The sequence below is a fragment of the Natator depressus genome, chromosome 23 (assembly GCF_965152275.1).
Source record: "Natator depressus isolate rNatDep1 chromosome 23, rNatDep2.hap1, whole genome shotgun sequence".
Lineage (NCBI taxonomy): Eukaryota > Metazoa > Chordata > Testudines > Cheloniidae > Natator > Natator depressus.
Window position 1 is genome coordinate 4,791,238 of NC_134256.1, and position 21,940 is coordinate 4,813,177.

Genomic DNA, 21,940 nt, shown 5'->3' on the forward strand with positions numbered 1-21,940 from the left:
AAGACGAAAGAAAATGGAGAAAAATGTAAATGAGGACTGAAGGGTGGGTTCAGCAATGACTAGAAGTATGCTGGCAGCTTTTTTCAACTCGCAATCACAACCAACTTGTAAGGAGGTCACAAGCAGAGCTACCTTTTCCCACTACACATCTGTGAGGAACTGATGCTGGAATCTGGTTACCGGTACCACTCACCAGTGCTGATATGCGTTACCTGATACACCAAATGAGAATAAAATTGGCACTGTGCAATCCTAATCAATCTAGGCACTGTTCCAGTGTAGGCAAATGGGGCTACTCAACTCCACATATGCCAGCCTGAAACCAAAAGATGAGGAAAAGGCATACTAATACTTTCTTACTAAGCAAAAAAGTCAGCCGTCTTTTTGTTCTATGTTTGTACAGTGTCTAGCACACTGGGGTCCTGGTCCATGACTGGGATTTCTAGGCACTACAATAATACAAATAATAAATAATTGTATTTTTTTAAGTGAATTTAATGCTGGTGAAAGGTGTTGGATTGGTAATATTGGAGACTGAAGTTTTCTACTTACAGTACAGACAGCAGTAAGACAATCCAACTTCTGTGACCGTCTCAAACCTGATATGAATAAACTATTTCTAGCATTCAGAAAGGTTGTTCAGCTTCGGTGTGTCATTCAATCCTTGGCTTCCAATGAGACTGCCAATCTGCAGGGCAATTAGTGACAACAGTGATGATGATTTGTGAAATATGGATGCACATCCTTGTTTGGGGCTGGACCAAAAGTCCATTTGTTTGTTTCATATGGACCACTGAAGTTGGAATATGCTAAACTTCCTAACATCCTGTGCTGGATTCAAACCAGTAATCTACAGAGTTAAAGTTCTGTTGCATTAAAACAAGGTAGCTGGAACTAAATTACATCATCTCTTACTAGCTGTGATCAGACAAAGTACTGAATCAGCTACAGAAAGCTTGCAGACTATGGAAGATGGTGAGAAAAGAAATTTATCATGAAAATAAGTGACTGAAAGGCTAGTAGAAGCCCACACTGGACATGTTACTCTGAGAGTTGGCCTCATGAAGGTGCAGATGCCGTATGCTTTAAGTAATGCACTATTGCATGGATTATATTAGGCATACTGTCTCCAAGGCCACTGTGAACATTCATGAAAAGACAGAATTGAGATGGTAAAAAGAAAAGGAGTACTTGTGGCACCTTAGAGACTAACCAATTTATCTGAGCATAAGCTTTTGTGAGCTACAGCTCACTTCATCGGATGCATACTGTGGAAAGTGCAGAAGATCTTTTTATACACACAAAGCATGAAAAAATACCTTCAATTTCAGACTAACACGGCTGTTACTCTGAAATTGAAATGGTGTAATCAAGCCCCTTGTGATGCCTGGAGCTTGGATTTCATGAGCCAGCAGTCTTCTCCCACATACCTGGAGGGATCTTTGCTTTTTACAGCAACAAGCAGATAGCACTGAATAGAGTGAGGAAGGCTACTAACAAAAAGCTGTCAGGACAAAACAGGAATATGTTAAAACAACACAAAACTTGCAGAACCAATTAAAATGCCAAGCACAATTTGCCTCTTACCAAACTTAAATTCTAAAAGCTGCTGAACACTCTCCTCTATCCATCCCTGTCTTGGATTTAGTGCCAGTGTATATTTTGCTCTATTATATCATTTGAGTCTTAAAATAAGTTAACTTTCTGACCAGAGCTCACATTTTAGACCTGAGGGAGAAAATTAATTTTTTAGCCCAAAGAAATGAGCAAAATTGCCCTGCAACAAACTCTAGTATCAGATGAGTTACTTAAAGATTAGAGTGAATTGGATCCTCTTATTAGCAGCTTGCTCTTTGAAGATGGAGGTCATAATGCCTTAACTGAACTTTTCCTATTTTCTATTTGCCAGATTCAATCAATTCTTCAGGGATAGTTAATGGATTTTGCAACATATCTATACAGATCTTTCAGCAGATTAAAAAATGTGGAGTATTAACCTTCGTTTTACATCTATACAAAGCAATGAGTGTGTAAGTGTTATTATGTTAGTTTTAAGACCAGGAAAACAAAATGACGACGACTAGCTAGGTGACCTTGGGCAAACCATAACCTCTGTGCCTAATTTACCCCCATCTGTAAAAGGAGGAGAATATAGTTACTAACTGCATAAACAATGGACCAGAGAACCACAAGAAAACATGACTTACAGAGAGATTTAATAAGCTGTAGTTAGCTTACTGAGAAAGCTAAGAGGCACCTATGTCATGTTCTATAAGCACTTCCACACAGTCAGATAATATCTGAGTAGAAGGCACTTTAGCCAAGCAAAGACACAACAATATCTAATGGCCGAAAGTTCTAGATAAATCCAAACCTGAAAATGAGGCACGATTTTTATTTTTATTTATTTTATTTTTTTTTAAACAGAGTAGTTAACCACTGGAACAACTCACCACTGGATGCAGGAAGCACAGGATAAAATTCTATGGCGTGTGTTATGCGAGAGGTCAGACTACATGAACACAGTGGGCCCTTCTGCCCGTAAAAATCTACGCACATACCTGCTACATCCACCAAGTGTACCTATCTAATGCAGGTGAGCTTACCTCAGGAAAATAATTGCCAGAATACCGCCCTTATCTGACAACGAATGAGTTCAACAGACTGATGAGTTGAGGTGTTTTTTTTTGACTCAAAGAATCAGAGCACTGACTGGTGCCTGCTCAGGAATTCCTCAGGGTAACATGCTATTGCAGCTTAAAATTTGAAGTTTAATCGTTAAGTGACTAAAAAAGGGACACCAGAACAAGTATTTTTACTCTATTATTTATTCCCTCTGAGGAGCTTGAAAGATTATTTGTCATTATTATAAAAATTATTAATTCTTTCCGTTTTCTATTTGGCAAATATTTTAGGTTATCTCCATGTGTTTCCAACGGAGCTTGAAATTAACAAAGCCTTTCAATTTACTTAATTGTTTGTGCATCAACATCAAGATCTAGTAATTATGTTTGGCAATTAACTTGTGCTCCCTCTGCTGGCTCTGAAATAGCCAATCACAAAACATTTTTTTAATCCAGGTATTCCATAAGCAATGGGTTTTGGAGATTTCCCCTGTCCTGTGATCTTTTAGTTAAAAATACTTCAAATTTTCAGCTATGATCGATTTTTACAGCACTTATCGCACAATATTTAAGCACGGAGTTCTGCACCTAAATTACTAAAATGTGTCCCTTTAAACCAATGCACAGTTTAGCAGGTCTATGATTATGTGTCTTTCCTATAGAAAGGAGCTCTCTGTATCAGAATTTCTCATGCACCTCAGAGATTGTTTCCACCCAGTTAAGACTGTCTCATCTTATGGGTCAAGAACTGATGGAAGTTCACCTCCTTTTTAATTAAAACTTGGTTTCTTGTCAGAGCTCTCCTTGCCATTGAGGGTCTTAGAACAGAGAATATAGTTTTCTAAAAATAGGCCTTTTCTTATTCTTATTTAATTCCCAATGGTGTTAAGCTCTGACAGATTTTTTTAAGAGATTCTATTTTTATAATTCAAAGTAAGTGCACAATACATAAAGGTTTAAAAATTGCAAAAACCTCTCTACTTCAAAACAATTCCTCAGACTGTACAAGACTTCTACCAATTCAGCCCTCCTCTGTTTTTCAGGAAGAGCGTTCCAATGCCAATGAAAAGAAGTAGACCACCCTACCCTGCTTGCCAAGGGACAGCTGCTGCAAGTATGAAATCACCACTGTTTTGCAAAGCAGTAGCAACAGTGTTTAAGAAGACAAGAGTTTAAGGATGAAAGAATGAGAATATCCTTCCCTTTAGTAGCTATTATTATTGTTCATTGTAAGGAACAATCTTCTACAGCCCAAGTTGGCAAAACCTGTGTGGAAAGCTCAATTTGAAGCAAGGAGCAGCACTGACCTTACATAATCGCTGAATAGCCTTCTCAAGAATTTCACCTTACTGAAACAAAACTGTAGTCCAATTGGTGAGAGAGGGTGTTTACACTGCAAACCACTATAGTTCCTTACAACAAAATTTTTTTTTCCATACTGTAAGATTACACAAGGTTCAAATTTCATACCATTCAACCTGTCTGTCAAAATTCACCATCTTTTGAAGGGCAGGGAAATCTGAGTGTTCACCAGCTGCTGTTTATTCATAATTCACACACAAATCTCCACATGAAAATATGAAAATTCGGGGGGGGGGGGTCTTTTCTTTCAGGACTAACTCCACATTTTCCACCCTTATAGAATAAGGGCACATAGGTAGGCAGCGAGACATATTATGCTTTCTCACTCAAAGAAGAGCATCTGACTCATCCTAACGATGAGGTACTATTGGCAAGACCATACAAGCAAGGCTAACAATGACATGCATCTGGATTTCCAAAGGAATATTGGGAGAACAGTTTCTCTAGCTCACCATGACAGGTTTCAGAGTAGCAGCCGTGTTAGTCTGTATTCGCAAAAAGAAAAGGAGTACTTGTGGCACCTTAGAGACTAACAAATTTATTTGCGCATAAGCTGCTCACGAAAGCTTATGCTCAAATAAATGTGTTAGTCTCTAAGGTGCCACAAGTACTCCTTTTCTTCTAGGTCACCAGTATTTTCTGAAAATCAATTGCACAGCTCCTCTGATGAACGATCTTTAAAACACACTGGGAGGAGGGGGAGGGCGGCGCACGGAGAGACTTTCAGCATCACTGCCCTCATGAGCAGTCCTGAAATGTACACACTTCATTTTGAAATCAAGGAGATATAGCAGACAACAGGCTGATTTCAAAATAGCTCAGAAAGAATTAAATGAAATCATGACAAAACACACCCAGATATGGCTACCATGGTAGATTCATTAGAAAGGCAATTAAGATATTTCATTTACATCTGCAGCAAAACCAATACCTGGTACGTAAATTTCACAGCTTCACAGCAACTAGTAAATTAGCTGAGAAGTCAGAATTTCCTGCCCTTTCCCCCATTAGCATTCTGCACACCGTGCTCTACTGCTAGATCTGCTATTCTTACACCAAGCCCTTTGACCTCTTGACCTGGGCGCTGGGAAATACCAAGTCTTTTAGATACACAGTGGACTTTCATCACTTATGCTTACACTACTCCTTCAAATCAGCATTTTAAATTACATGGTCTCTGCTTCTCTATTCTTCCCCTCACTCCACAACATGCCCGCAAAAGATACTCCACCATTTATTTACAGGCATTTCTATACTGTAGTATTCAAGGGCCTATTGATTTATGGCACAATACCAGATCTGGACCACGCTTATATTTAATTTTTCTCAAAGATGTGGAACAATCAACTGAAAACTGATTCGTTTTAATATTGCATGCTCACTGGCAACACTCCTGGGATGAGGAAGTTTAAGTCTGAGAAATTTTAATTGCAATTATTTGTCCCTAAGGTGTTCCAGACTCTAAAAAAAGTAATCCACTGCTTTCTGCTGTGCTTATAAAGTTCTGTGCTTTTTACACTGATTGTACAGGCATATGTTTTAATAGGATATCATACTGCCAATGTTAAACCCATGAAGCTGCAATGCAGAGACAAAAGTCTCAGCTCCTAGGTACATTATCCTACATGTCTAATTACTAATGACATGTTACTCAAATTATGAGGAAAGTGGAAGCCTGAAGGAGGAAGATAAAGGGTTAAGTCTCAATTTTGGGATCTACATATTATTAGAAGTAGCAATGTAGCTTTCTGGGATACATTTCTATCTTTGTATGCAGTATTGTTGTAGCCATGTCAGTCCCACGATATTAGAGAGACAAAGTGGGGGAGGTAATATCTTTAATTGCACCAACCAGCTCTTCCATGGGTCTGAGAAAGATACTCAGAGTGTCACAGCTAAATACAAGGTTGAACAGATAGCATAGCCTAAGTAGTTCACACATATTCTAAAAGACCATTCAAGATGAAGTGACCCTTTAACATCCCTGTAGTCACAGGACAAAAAGGGGAGTTAGTGTATTACAGATTGTTGTAAAATAGTGTTATTATTAAGACCATGATTTTTAGTATCTTGCAAAGTTATAAATTTAAGTTCCCAGGCTTGTCTTTTGAAAGTATTGTGCAGGTTTCCTTTGAGGATGAGGACTGATAGTGATCAGTCTACAATTGACCTTTGTGGGAAAAAAGAAGAGCAACTCTGTGTAAACTCAAAAGCTTGTCTCTTACAAACAGAAGGTGGTCCAGTAAAAGATATTACCTCACCCACCTTGTCTCTGATTATGATTAAGGCATTTTAGGGTGTGTGATCCCAGATTAGATTAAGTTTGTTTGTATTTTCATATTTCTTACCTATCACAGCTTTACTACAGACCAGAGCTAAGGCTGTTTAGGTGCCTTAATTACGCATTTCTTTCTTTAACATGTTTTGATTTCTTTTAAATATTGCCGTAATTCTTAATTTCTTGGGTCTACAATACTTTATTTTTGGATATTTACAGCAGCATTACAACAACATTTCTTACCCTTACATTACTGAGACATACTATGAATCTTAGCCTCTTAATGCAGTTCGCGTTTCCGGGAATTTCCTTAGTTTTAAAATTTAAAACGTCATATACAAAGACTAAAAAAGAAGCCTAAAGAGAATTCTACCATGCAAGATTTCTATTTATTTCAAGATATGTAGTATCAACCTTACATTTTTTTGTTTTAATTTTGACTTTTAAAGGGCAGATTCACTGGCATACGAAAACAGTGCAATGTAGCCAAAGTTCACCAGCCCGTGGATATGGGTTTAACAGCAGCTTTGCATAACACAAAGCTGCCTAAGTGTACTGCTGAATCTATCCCTTAATCTGCAATGTCCTTTTTGGTTTAGAAGGCTGTGTGGCAGAGATCAGTGCTGTGGAAAGGGAGAAAAAGGAGAGCCTCATCTGTAAATCCCAACATGTCTGTGCTTTGAAAGCTTCCCCTGCACTCCTGCCTCAGTTCATCAGTACTTTCTGAATGCACAGTGGAGTCGAGAAAGCAGTGCATGGGGAGCCTTACAAACTCTGATGGCTCACGCTAGTATGCCACCATGGAATCTTTAAAGAGCAGTGCTGGTTGGACCACATAATCTACGGATGAGAATTCTTGACTAGAGACCAGGGAGCCTCAAATCAATGAGTCATTATATGCAATAGAAATGCTGGATGAAAATCAGCTGTGGAGGAAAGGTGGCAACTGGTTGAGTAATCTAACATCACAATGGCCCCATTTACAGTTACCTGAGCCTGTCTGTAATCTGTATCATAAATGTTAATAACTTATCTTAATTACAATTTAATTTCTTCAAATATAGCCTGTGTCCATGATTTCAATTAATTTTAACTACATGGGAAGTTTGAAGTGTGCTATTTCATTGTTAAGATCATTTGAAACAAAGATGACTTACAGGTGTTAAATTTCTTAATGGACTCAAATTAACTAACTGTAGCTCAAAATTAATCAATGAATGTACTTGTAAATTATCAGAAAATTCATAGTGTACTCAGAGTTAGTGCTGCTAGCTTGGGGAAGATATTGTGAAATTGGAATCATGGTTGCTAAGGTTGGGGGGAACGGGAATAGGGACACAGGCAAGGCTCTGCGGCATCAGAGCTGGGAAGGGGGACACGGGGTAAATGCTCTGCGGCGTCAGACCTGGGAGCAGAACATTGGGAAACAGACTATCGGCATATAGAGATAAGCCCAACTGGTGTGAAGGGCTTTGGAATATGCTTGCTTAGAAACTAACCCCAATAAACATCGCATTGTCTGCACTTTGGACTTCTGGTCTTTTGCTGCTTGCTGTCTGCGTGACAAGAACCAGGAAAGTAAAAACACATTTTACTTACAAATCAAAACAACTGAAATCCTGCTTTAAGTGCAAATTGGAACTCAGCCTTACCTATGGAGTTGCAACAAGCACCTCTAACAAAAAAAACCCCTATAATTGCATATAAAAGATTACAAAATCGGTTACAGCACCGTTCACCTCATAAACTCCTGATTTGCATGGAACACAATGCCCTTCCAATATGCAAAGTGAGTTTGAGGGTCTCAGCCAAATTCTGAGTAGATCTCTGTCATAAGTGAGATGATTTCAGACTCAAAAGGAGAGTGCAGAAGAGACTGAACTCCACCAATGCCCTCACAGGTAACCCCCTCCATACCAGCGTTGAGGTAAAGTGGACATACAAGGCTATGTGGCACTCTTCAATTATTTCAGTTCTACCTGTTCTATTGATAAAATATTTCAGTTTCCAATGCTGACAATTAATTACCTTACGACAAATACGGTACTTCAGAAAATCCCACCTTAAGTTCTTTTGAATAAGATAGATATTAAATCGATATATTAAAAAACTAGTCATAGGGCCATTACAAGAAACCTGTGCTCCAGCAAGCCAGAAGTCCTGTTTATTGTCTAATTCAGTAAAGGAATTTGGCAATTTTGCAGATTGGTTTCAACTGAATAGGTGTACAGCCATGCTGCTTCAGTGATATTTTCTGTTAGTAGATTTAAGAACTTTGAAGTATTAGTTTCCCAGTCTCTCAACTTCCTGCTAATTTGCCTGAGACATACAGCACAACAAAATCAAAGACATCGTTCCTGGGGCAATGGAGAACTTCACTCACTAACAGATACTCCCAACATCCCCTGCCTATATGAATAAGAATATGGGGGAGGAATTTTGACTGCCAAAAACATGACAGTTGGTGGAAACAAGATCGATGTTCGCTGCCAAAGGAGTTTGGCAGCAAACACTGACTCTCGGTCTCTCAGTGGGGAGATGCCCTGGAAAAGAGTAAATCTGATTGCAATGGCTGTGTCTAGTGTTGTCAGTATAACAGAGAAAAAGTAAAGCACCTTAGACTATTTTTTAAAAAAGGAATATTGAAGAACCATTCCTACAGCATCTACTTGCCTAATCTAGAACTCTCAGTTCTAGGGTCTCTCTGGGTTCAAGACTTATCTTCCTCTGCATTTGTTTATTCTCCCGTTTCAGTTTTTGAGCCATAGAGGGGTTCCTTCTTGATTTTAGCTAAGTGTACTTTGTGATTCATTCAGAGCCCTCCATAATAATTTATGACTTGATTTACTGGTGACGAAAGTGTTTTCTGTTTGAGTGTATTGACTTAGTGCAACAGGAGACTGTCTGAAAAAAAACAGGCAGGATGGGAAAGAATTGCTCAAGATAAGCCACCTCTTCCCAAACACTTGAGGGTGGTAAAGGAACAATACCAGGACTATTATCTTTGAAGATTTTGCCTCTTCTCCAATTAACCTACAAAACTAGTATTAATCAGGACAGGAAAAGGCCTGAGAACACATGAGATCAAAAGAACTCTGGCAGGTTTAAAAAGGAATTCTCTCTCAGGAGGCAAGTAGTTGTTCAGGGAAACCAGACTGAGATGACACCCAATTAAGGGTGTCTGAAGAAGCTAGGAGACCTAAGTTACTGTCAGGGAATGCTATACATTTAGCTAAGCTAGACATTGATGCAGACTATTTTAAAATATTTTGTTTTTATGTTAAAACAAACAATTATTTGGTTCTCTGAAGCATGTCTGATCATTGTATACCATTGGTCACAGACTCCTAAAATGAGGAACCACAGGTTACCCGAATTCAGTCAGACCTGCTGGGTAAGAATGCTGGATAGACAGGATACTGTAGCCTAGGGCCCAGTCTAAGAGTAGAAGAATTGCAGAATTCCACCCTGGGATAGGTAAAAGCATGAGACATGACACCTGAAGGGGTTCATTGAAAGAGAACAGAAGGTGGACACAGGTGCGGCTAGTTCTAACCATGACATACTATACTAATTCCAATGTATTTGCACAAAATTGTTGGCAATGTATCAAAGTATAATAGTTTCATGTTAACTTCTCATTACTATATATGTTAAGCTTGTCAGCGTTCCTTTTTTAACAGAAAAATATACTGATAAAACTGTTTAACAGCACTATTGTGTAAAAAAAATAATCTCAAAGTGTTCATGTGATAATATCCCATGATTGTAGGATTATATCCATGGATAAGGATACTTTCAGGTGGAGACAAATGGACAGAGGAGGGAGTTAGAATTTAATTTTTTATTCCTGTATGACTAAATTAAGTTAAAAACAAGGCTGTAGAAGTTGCTAGCAAGGTGCTTTTAAGGACTCAATTTGACACCAATTGTTATGTAGTCACCAAAGCCTCCTGCCTCCTTTTCATGCACCGTAAAATCTATCGTTGCCATTTATTCTATATATATGAAGAAGTATTCAAGCCAAAGATTACATCTTCCATCATTACTGATTCTGTACTCTTTGGCATTTCCCCACAGTAAGTTCAAGGAAAGGACCACCATGCAACATAACATATAACAAGGTGTTCATCCCTTCCCTTTACAGAGGTGCCTGCAACAATCCCCACACTCTTGGGAAAAGTGGGCCTCTGGTACCCAAGCTCTGAATCTTCAAACCAGTCAATTATACACCCCAAAAACACACACAGGGTGAGGGAAGCACCAAGAAACAGTATGCTCTGAGCTCGCTCCGTTTTCAGTGGACAAAAGTAACTACTGGGCAGCTGGGACCACTCACCCTTCTACACCAGGGGTGGGCAAACTTTTTGGCCCAAGGGCCACATCGGGGTTGCAAAACTATATGGAGGGCTGGGTAGGGAAGGCTGTGCCTCGCAAACAGCCTGCCCCCCCATCTGCTCCCTCCCACTTCCCACCCCCTGACTGTCCCCCTCAGAACACCCGACCCATCCAACCCCCCCACTGCTCCCTGTCCCCTGACTGCCCCGACGCCTATCCACACCCCCTGACAGCCCCCCCCCGGGACTCCCATGCCTATCCAACTGCTCCCTGACCACTCCCCCACCAGAACCTCCGCCCCATCCAACCGCCCCCTGCTCCATGTCCCCTGACTGCCCCCCAGGACTCCCCACCCCCTTACCATGCTGCTCAGAGCAGCAGGAGCTTGCAGCCCCGCCTCCCAGCTGGAGCAAGCCACGCTGCCCGGAAGGAGCAGCAGGCCAGAGCGCTGGCGGCACGGCAAGGTGAGGCTGCAGGGGAGGGAGAACAGCAGGGGAGGGGCCGGGGGCTAGCCTCCCCAGCCGTGAGCTCAAGGGCTGGGCAGGACGGTCCCATGGGCCGGATGTGGCCCGCGGGCCGTAGTTTGCCCACCTCTGTTCTACACCCTCAGAAACCTACATGAGAATAAGCTATGTGGGGGGAGGGTTAAGGTGAAAAATGGTTCCAAGTGACACTGCTCTCAAAGATTTGAGGGCCGGGAGCACACTTATCCCAAGAACTGTACGGAATAAGTATGGCAATCATGTTTGACAACCACTTTTGCTACAGTAAAACAAATGCTTTAGGTTTTCTTTGGCACAACACCATTACTGTTAAACGATTTCTTGCTTCAATCACATTAGATTGTAACATTCAACCTAAGGAAGTAACCCAAGAGTATTCTGCAAGAAACTTTATTAAGACTAAAGAAAATAACACTTATTAGGAACAATATTTTTTACCTAAGTGCAATACAAGGATCTCTCTACACAAGAGAGATGTTCCTTGGTGGTGAACTACTTACTATCATCTTCCTTCCTTCCTTCCCCATCCTCTGCTATCTTCCCCCTCATCCCCCGTGCACAGAGAACTAGTCAGAAATTACAAATTAAGAACATGTGTAGGGGCAATTTAAAAATATATGAAATATACAAATGACTGTTAAAAAGTCATTCTGAGCCCAGTTTTTAACGCTCATACTAATTGGGTTGTCCAATCTGTGAGGTTGATGCCAAGTAAACAGTTCCCCAACTACTCTGTTCTTAGAAAGTGTATGCTTTTTACTCATGGAGGAAAAAGACTTCTACAATCCAAGGTATATTTTAAGTCCCATAAACTCTGAAGCCAAAAATTAGCATCTTACCTTTGTTGTCCTTCTCAAGCTTCGTAAAATGTTCCTTCTCCTTGGATCTTCTCCATCTGCACTTTCATATGGAATAACAGCATTATCCCCCTTATATCCTTGGGATGTCTGGTCTTCCTCTTTCTTCCTAATGGGCCCCAACTCATCATCGCTTCCTACACTGAAACTGGTTCTGTAACTGGCAAATCTCCCAAGTCTTGCACATCTTGTCCGATACAACACAGGTTTACTAACAACAGAAACCTTTCGACCACGTTCCAGAGAGCTTGTGTCCATTTCACTGTCTGAACCATTACCACTGCCATTAGACTGAGTTTTGTTAATATTACGAATGGTGATGATTTTGCCTTGAGTGCTGTCATGAGGCACAGAGTATATATTTTCCTCCTCATTCCTTGGTTTGACCACAGCATCCATAGGTTCTGCATAATCAGAAGGGTCAAAACCATCCGTAGGCAGCCAACTACTAGATGACACAGACTTCCTCTGTCCATCTCTATGCCCTTGTTCCAAATAAGACAGATCCCCCTTTGTAATGTCAAAGTGTACAGGGGGCTTTGGTTTCACTGGAGGAGGTACTTTGTTGTTCAGCTTGCTTTCAAAAGTGCTCATAACGGAAAAGACAGACAGACTATCATTCTCCTCCAGTTCCATTGAAAGTTTAGAATGATCTTTGGGCAAAGTGGGCAAGGACGTGTCCTCTCTAAATGGGCTGTAAGATGGTGGCTCAGTGTCTTCTTCTGAATCCTGAAGGTTTGAATTACAATGAGGTGAGCCAGCCCGAGGTGAATTAAACACTTCTTCTGTCGTGCTGCATGCTTCAGCAGCATTATCATACATATGAGTGGCTTCAATTATATTTTTTTTCTCCACCACATCTTTAAAAAATGAGTGAAAGACCTCAAGTTTGTGTTGAGGCGGGCTACAGGGTATTGTCGTAAACTTTCCATCAATTTCTTGGGCAATCTCCTGTCCCTCAGTCAGCTGTTCTCGACTTAAGTCATTGTCTAGTATGTCTATTGAGCCATCTGTGAGCGCCACAATTTGAATGGGGATAATATCCTGCACTTCACAAAGAAAGGCACGTAACATAGCCAAGGATGCCTTACGTTTCGCTGAAAAAAACACAATGTACCCATGGACTAACCGGCTTTTCCTAATGCTGAATGAGGAATGGTATGAAAGGATGGACAGTTCTATCCGTCTTTTGTGTGGTCCTATTGGGAGTTCAAGTAGTACTGAGTTACTACTGCCACACTGGGAAGGTCTGCAGGTTTGGGACTGAAGGATAGGTAGAAGGATGTCATCTGCATTAAAAGGATCTCCACACAACAAACACATAACAATTCGAAGGTCCACATCTGCTAAATCTTTTATGCTAGATGTAGAACTTACAAGATTTAAGTTTCGCTTCGAGTCCAGTAATCCTTTCAAAACTTGACTGATTTGCTTTTCATTAATGTTACGTCCATACCCAATGCCAGCAGAAGCAGGATCAAGAAAGACACACTGTAGTTTACTGGCAATCTGTTGACCTTGCTGTATTAAGCTATGCAGTGTTTCTCCACTGGTATCCCCTCTCTTGTTAACCAGTATTAGTGTCAGAGGAAGATGAACCAAGTGATTGTCCCTTCTGCCAAGGGTGGACTCCCTACTCTTTTCAATACTTTCCACAACGTAAGATAGAGATTCCTTTGAATTATAAAGGCAGAGACAACCGTGTGGCTGAAATGTGGGTGTCTGAAAAGAATTAACAGGAAGTCGGACATTACCCTCAATTGGTCTCAAGGAAAGTTCATACATTTTACCATCTATCACATACTTGTCATCATTTGTACACAGAGCTCGAATTTCATTTGCCAGTTCACGTGCTAGGCCATCTTTGCCAAGAATAACTAGATTGATCCTATCTATATTGGAATCAGAAAGCAAGTTTTTCTGATTGCGCTCAGATGGTCTTATAAACCTGGAACTGATCATGTGCTCGATTTTAGAGTCTATACAAACGGGGCAGCTAGGACAAGTTTCCTTAGTTGGGTGATACACAAAATGAATGTGCTTCAAAATAAGGGCGTCTCGCTCAGCTTGCAGCTTTTGTAAAGCTTTAAATCTTTGCTCTTCACCTAAAACCTCTTGAATGACACCCATTTTCTCTTTGCTAGGTTTAGCATCAAGCTCCAGCTCATAAAACAATTCTGAATACTCCAGAAGCAGTTCCTGAAACTCCTCCTTTGCCTTTTCTATAATTTGTTTTTGGTGTTTGCTGTAGATATCCATATAGACAGATTCCTCCAGCCACATATAAAATTCCTCATTCATAATAAAACTACGAGCCTCTTCCCATGGTTTTCCAGGTGTTATGAAAGGGGAAGTTTCCAGATTTTCTTTGAAAGCCCTTCTCATTTCTGATCTTTTCCTCTCATTTCTCAGCTTTTCCAAGTGAGCTTCATAAAGTTGCTCTGCAGGCAGAGTCTCCATCAGGTCAAAAGGAATGCATTCATTTTCCATGTTGTCTATATGGCTAGTAGCATCCCAAGGGGTCTCATCAAGAACAACAAACCATTTTAAGAAATCTGGCTTAGTCTCCAATAACTTCTCTACTTTTATGCAGCTTAGGTGATCTATTTCATCCAGATTAGGAATAAGAGCATCAAATGCTAGAGGAAGAGCAGCAAGATACATCTTTCTTCTGCGCTCTATATGCTCCTGCTTGAGGCGATAGACATGTTGTAGGAACAGCTTCTTGGCTTTCTGTGTTCCTTCCAAATACACGTAGTCCTGATATTCTGGAGAGGACTGCATCTTTCGGCTGACATTCGACCATGTTTCATTGTGGTTTTTGACAATGCGGCTAACCAGCCATTCATATTTATCTTTTGATGCCGCTATCTGTTGGCTCTGCTGTTTCAAAGCTTCGAAGTAGGGGATAATTTTAGTCTTCCCCCTACTTTTATCAATTAGCTGCACTAAAGTGCTGAAAGCCAGGTCAACGTTCACATTGGATCTAGCAGACGTCTCCACAACCTGGAGGTTCTTTTTGCTTAAGGCAAAAGTATGTGCATCTCTAATGTACCGCTCCACTCCTTCATCACACTTTGTCAGGACCACCACAATGGGCTTTTTTGTTTTTGCTAGTTGATTGTAAAGATTTGAAATAAACTTAAGTTGATCATCAAAGTTCCTGTTCATACCCCTACTAACATCGATGCAGAGAAGAAAGCCATCTATCAGCAGCTTTCCATCTGGCATTTGTTTTTGTTCAAAGTCCTGTTCCAGCCCTAGCTGATCAGTGCAAAAGTACATGAGCTTTTCAGCTGATGCAAGTTTGGTTGCAGCAGCCCTTTTGATATAGGGCTGCAGGGCCGTGCTACGATGTGGCTGAAAAGTCTGGTCATCAATAAATTCAGTCTGTTCCACAATATGCATTTTACATTCCACGCAATCCTCCAGGGAACGCACAACTTCCCCCCAGTAAAGAAAGTGATCATTATTGACAACCCTTCCTCCAAAGTCACTGGTGCTGAGAACTGAAGTGTGGTCCAAATGAAAGTCATCTGCACTAGGACGCACAAACCGATTGCAGAGGCAAGACTTCCCAATGCCACACTGCCCCTTCTCTTTCTCTGTCCCGGACAATCCCACCACATTAATGTTGTAGGTGGGAATGCGAACATCTTGCTTTCTTGCCATCATCATCATCCACACATCCTGCCACAGTCAACTGCTTCCAAGAGGATTAGTGTTTCCAGTACCCTGTGCAATTTCAAAGCTTGCTGGAGGAGGGGTGACAGGTATCAATCCAGGCGGACTGCCAGGGCAATGAAGTTTGCTGTTCCCATACCGTATGCACCAGCAGCAGCTCAGTTCTCACTGATTCTCATAATTGGATAGCCTGCATTTCCCCCTAGGAAAAAGAAAAAGAATAATCAGTATTACAGCTCTGAAATTATCGTACGAATAGAACTGAACTCAAGAAAGACTGTCAGTACAGTTTAATACATTGCATTTAATCACAAACACAAATGGCAACTAGGTGTAAACTGTTCCTTAAAATATTTTACCAATGCAGTGTCTCAATCTTATAATTCTGACTTTCACATTCATTTGCCATCTCCCAGAAGTCCCACTGCTTAGCTGGATATGTTTGGTCACCCAAACAAATGGCAACACTAGGCTAGGAGAGGTACTCTGACCAAAGCTACCACCTCAGCCATGAGTTTTGTAATCAGTTAGAAGGAGGTCATCTCAGCCACTTACAAGTTACAGGTCAGTTTGCATCCACTCCAGGCAGCAATTTTTCTTTCATCACATTTACGTTTGTGTATCTGCACCTACCATGCGCCTAATCCAGTTTGTAACAGTGCACTTGACAGTTCTCCTTCTTGACTCAGCAGGGGTTTGAGTGCCTGGAGAACATGCACAAAGATAAGCATAAGAGGCAACCACACCAACTGGAAGGAGGGAGGACCACCCAAACCAGTTACACAGACACAGGTGAGGGTCCTGCTTCCAGTTCAAAAAGCTGTGACAGACTGATTACAGGATGACATGTGCCAGCCTAGGCCTCTGGCAAGGACAAAACACTTAACTTTCATGGTTACTAACCATGCACTAGCCTAGCCACGATGGACACTACTTACCAGCCATCATTATAACTGCCATATCTTGTGGTGTGTGGGCACAAACCATATGTCAGCCATGTCACTAAAGGTTACAAACTCAGCTAAAAGTTGTAGTTTGCACAAGGCCTTAGGGTGAGGGCTAGAGAAGGGAGTAACCCACCCTAGAAAGCCTGAGAGCAAGTACTCCGCAGGAAAAATGAGTCAGCCTGACACAGACTTGAAGGGTAGAAATAAGAGTCAGTTCTGGAGACAGGAGAAAGCCCAACCACCCCCAAAGGAAGGGGGGAGGGGAGGAGAGGAGAGGAAAGGAGACGAAACACTGCATATGTATTTCTGTTTAACATATTGAAAATAATTCCTAGAGCAGCAGAATGTAAAGTCTTCTGTTTGCCTTCCAGCTAAGAAGTATGGTACTAGTTTAATATCTGATGTGTCCTCTACCAGGAGGATTATCTCCTGCACTTGTAGGGGAACAGACTCAATCTAATAGGATCACAGTAGTTTAGAGAATGAAAAGTTCTAAGTAAACCCCATAAAACGGAATATAATTTCCATATACTTAACCAAGATTTATATACTAAAACAAGGAAGTCCTCTTAAACTAATGCCTAATGAAAGAACGGTTCCAATTACACAATTTTTCAGTATGGCGATATGTTTAAATAGCAGAAGTGAGAGAGAAGAGTTGCTTAAAAAAAAACCTCAGAATGATACTGATGTGTTAAGCTTTTTAAAACGAGACAGAAAAAATAACTGGTATACTGGTAACACGGTTGGTCTTCATAGTAAGTTGCCAGTTGCCTGTGTCAGTTGCCAAGCCGTGTGAACTTTGGATATGCAGCTAGTATAAAATATTTTCCTTGCTTTGATGTCTGGATAATACAGTTTTGCAAGTTCTTCAGTTGGATTGAATTACACAATAGACAAAGGCTGCCGTAAATCTGAAAATGGTATTGTACATTTGAGTTTGAGAAGGCAATCTTAACACTTGATCTTAAGCACATTCAAATTCTTTAAAAGGTGGTTAAAATTAGCTGAGTCACCAGGCTATATTATCTAAAAGCAACAAAAGCAATGAACATACACCGTGGCAGTCAGGTACTAGGAGTGACGACAGGATCCTTAGAGATCAAATCTGGAGATTTTCTCCTTAGTATCTTTAGCTGCTCAAAGACCGGACATGGCTGAGGGATGAAGATCTCTATATTTGTAGGTACCATACTTCACTCTTAAAGATGAGAGTGCATAGATGAAAGGGCACAATGGGGATATTGTATGATGTAAACTATTCTGCTGAGCTGCTGTTCCGTCCAAATTTTATTATTATTATTTTGAACCGCTACTCTTAACATTAAATTTAAAGATCTGATACCTCCAGGAAAGCTCAGCATATTACTGGTTCAGAAAAATTTTGCTTGAATGTTATTTTCAGGGGGAAAGGGGGCAATCCTCTCATCTATTAATGAGAATACGTGCATGTAAAGAGGCTCTCTAGGAGCTTATCTGCTACACTTGCTTATTTTCCAATCCTTGTCAATCTTCTGACATTTCCACCAATTAACGTCTCTGAGAATGTCAACTTCAGGTAGGGAACAAATCTGTCTCAGCTAGCTACCTAACAAAGATCCCAAGTTATGCCAGTTTACCTAAATTATGCCAGTTTACCTTAAGGTGTGTTTTTAACCTGTGTGAACATATTCTGTTTAAAATGGCTTTGGCTTACACCTAAGAATTCACCAATGCAAGGAAGATCAACATAAGAGAGCATCCACACAGGGATAACTAAATCAGTTTAAAAACACACTTTTAGATAAACTGGTGCAACTTCATGTTTAGCCCAGGCCCCAGGTTCAAGAGAGAAGGGAAATCTAGAAAATACAGAATAAGCAAGCAGATTTGTCTCTGAACAGAATGTTTCCAGTAAGTTTAAGTCTTTATCTGGGCATCTCAGTGGTTTCCCTGTCTCTCCCCAGATGCCCTAACTTTGGGAACATAGGGAAATACGAAATGCTAAAGTTACTGCTGAAATCTAGGAAACATCCTGAGTGATTTGCACAGGTATTGGATTGACAAGGAGTGCTACAAAAGTTTGTCCAACACCATTAACAGTCACATTGCATGCATCTGATGAAGTGAGCTGTAGCTCACGAAAGCTTATGCTCAAATAAATTTGTTAGTCTCTAAGGTGCCCCAAGTCCTCCTTTCCTTTTTGCGGATACAGACTAACACGGCTGCTACTCTGAAACATTGCATTTTCTATATAACTTCTGGTATAAATTAGGTCAAACAATAATATATTGGGCTAAGATTTTCAAGAGTGATTACTGATTTCAGGTACCTCTTATAGGACCTGATTTTCAGAGTGCTGAGTATCCACCATCTGAAAAATCAGGTCCCTTTAGAGCATCAAGTTGGGCACTCAAAAATTGAGGCACTCAAAGTCACAAGTCACTTTTGAAAAACCTTCATCTGAAGCTACACATTATTGTCCAAATTTGTATTTTTATATTATACATGCATTTGGTATCCAAAAAGGGTAACTTTTAAAAATTGTTACATCATATGTCACTCCCTCCTGGGAACTGCGGACATGATCTTTAAAATCCTGGTTACACTGATTGGAGAAACATATAGCGTTTTGTGCGTGCTCACCTCAAAGTATATGTGGGGCTAAGCCAAAGGAAAAATTTAGCAAAGAGGCAGGTCAGACAGGCAAATCAAATTATACCGAACAGGAAAATTTACAAGGACAACTACATTGTAGGGCCTTTGTTCTCAATAACAGCCCCAAATCAGATGTGTCAGTCGTTAAACACACCCAACAATGTAAGTGCAGGTAAACAACAAGTACCTACATTACACGTGTCAAGACAGGATCGTCTGTTTGTCCTGAGTTGCTGGACAATTAAGATTTTACTAGCCTGCACCTAGAACTTTTCTACATATTAATTTTTATGTCATAAGACTCTTAGTAGAAAGGCATTCCATCAGTTTCCTGGACCCAAGTTTTGATACAGGCACATTTCAAGCTTTTTGGAAGGACAAGGTACTTGTCAATCTTGAGAGTTACTTCAAACTGAATGCTGAAGTGATGCTCCCACACTGTTATAGTAGGACTGGATTCTGTATTCCTACACCCTAAATGAAGTTATATGGAATAGCGTATTTATACAAAACTAATATAAAAATATCCTCACTAACAGTTCTTTTTAAAACTGATCACAAATTAACCCAATTTAAGGGGTGTTTTTGGAATAAGGAAGAACAGTTTGTATGCCAGCTGTAATGTGCATAATTACATGCTGTAGGAAATCAGAGTTTATAAAGGAAACTCCAAATGACCCTTGAGTATGGCACTAAAGGATGCCATTACACTGATGCTGAACATATTGTAGGTGCATCAGTGTGGAAGGATTTCCTCACAGAGTTGTAAATTTTCTCACTGCATCACAGTGGCCCAAGTGTAGAAAGTCTCTGAAATGGGTCATTTGTATCTTAGGAAAGACTGATTTAAGCTTTTAACCATCTGGATTTGAAATGCTTAATCTCACGCAACAGACGGGCTATTCTTAGGCAAAGGGCATGCATGCAGCCTACAAGCCACACATGCTATGCAGCACCCCCTCACTGACCACCCTCCCCCACAAAAATCACTGTGGTATCCTCTTATAGGCCTGCACAGAAGTCTGCTTCCTTACCACCCCACAAAAGAATGTCAGCAACACAACTAAGTTTCAGAACTGTATGTGAGGATCAATTTCAGAAATTATTTGGCTAAGTGCCATGTTTTAAATCTGAAATGAATAAAGGGAGGAATGTACTAAGCCTTAATCAACAGCAAAAAGAAGGGCAACTGTGAGTGTTCCTTCATCATTTATCCTGAACCAACTCAGTTCTTAATATAGCAAATCCAACTTCACTGATACAGCAAACATGACCCAATCTCCAGGCATTTGGATTGTTCCCTGGTAACAGATGCAGAAACCAGAACAGGATTCCACTCTTCACCTTTGTCTTGCTAGTTGTAGAAAGGGGCTAATTTTTCACTGAGAAATCTCATTGTTTAGGCATTCAGAAATAAAGAGGCTGGTCGTAAAATTAACATTTCCAAAAGCAAGTTGTTCTGAGAATGAAAGCAAATTCCAATGGTGACTTCTTAAGTACTTCCTTAAATTTAATACTCCTGCTTTTACAAAAATAAACAGTTGATAAGATAAACACTTCTTACTCTGGCAAAAAGTTCTGATACCGAAGAATATTTTCAAATAGGCAAACATGTCACAAATGGTGTTTCCAAATAAAATTATATTATTCTAATTTAAAAAAGAAAAAAGATAAGGGCTAAATCATAAGATATATACTTTATTACAATGAAGGTAAAAAAAACTGCAAATACCTCTGCCATTCTCTCTCCCCCCCAAAATCAGATCCACTTCATATTCTTTGAAAATTAGATTTTTAATACGCTGAAGATGAAAACATGGATTTCAGAAGCGCAATTGCATAAAAGTTGATTTTAAAAGGTTCAAGAATGACTATGACATTCTTTCTAGCCACCTATACCATAGTTTTGCTAGCCCAGGGATGAGAAGTCATTGCAAATCCTATTTAAGATCTAAGATCATTAACATACACGTGTAGCCTTACAATTGTAAATATATAACTTTTAAAAAAAACACTTTACTTTTACTTGCCCCAAATCTGCTTTCAGAGGGCTCTCTGTAGCAAGAGCTGACATCATGACTAACACCTAAAACAGAGCAGGATGCTGTGTCTATTACCCTAAAGGAGAGATGTCAGCAAGAGAATCCTGAACACAGGTCTCGACAGATGAGGAAATGATTTTCAAAATACATTGTTTTAAATATATTTGTAACTTGTGTTGATACATGTATTTTAGTTTGTGGTCTAAAATCTAGGGTGCCATTAAAGATAAAAACCTTATCACCTCACTCTGAAGAGGACATATATTGAAGCTCACAGAACAGCCTGATAAAGTGTATCTTTTTCAGGGTGGATTTGATTCAAATCAAATTGATTTAAATCACGATTTAAATCACTAGTCAGGAAGACTCGATTTAATCATGGATTTCTACATAAAAGTGCAATCTTGTTGGTTATAACCTTAATAAGTATTCTTCACAACTCAGATGTAGGTTTCATTTTTAGAAGGTGCATTTTTAACGTGATTTATTTTGAAAACTTTTCAGATTAGTTTTACAGCTATATCAGAAAATGAATGATTGTTTGGTTATTTCATTTACCAAAGGTAATTGAAGCGGATACTTATGAAGTCATTGGGAGGTGAACTATCTCCAGTTCAACAGGTTAATCATTAATTTTTGGAGAATTTTCTTGCTATGCTGTATTAGGA

General features: G+C 40.0%; 1 protein-coding gene across 1 annotated transcript in view; it reads right to left on the minus strand.

The window, feature by feature from the left end:
- The window catches only part of ARHGAP35 (Rho GTPase activating protein 35), a 101,189-nt gene that overhangs the window by 53,972 nt on the left and 25,277 nt on the right, over nucleotides 1-21,940 (minus strand). Inside the window, exon 2 of the mRNA XM_074937589.1 lies at nucleotides 11,945-15,848. Within this exon, the coding sequence (XP_074793690.1) occupies nucleotides 11,945-15,643 (3,699 nt within the window). The 5' untranslated portion in view covers nucleotides 15,644-15,848. The remainder of the gene's footprint in view (nucleotides 1-11,944; nucleotides 15,849-21,940) is intronic.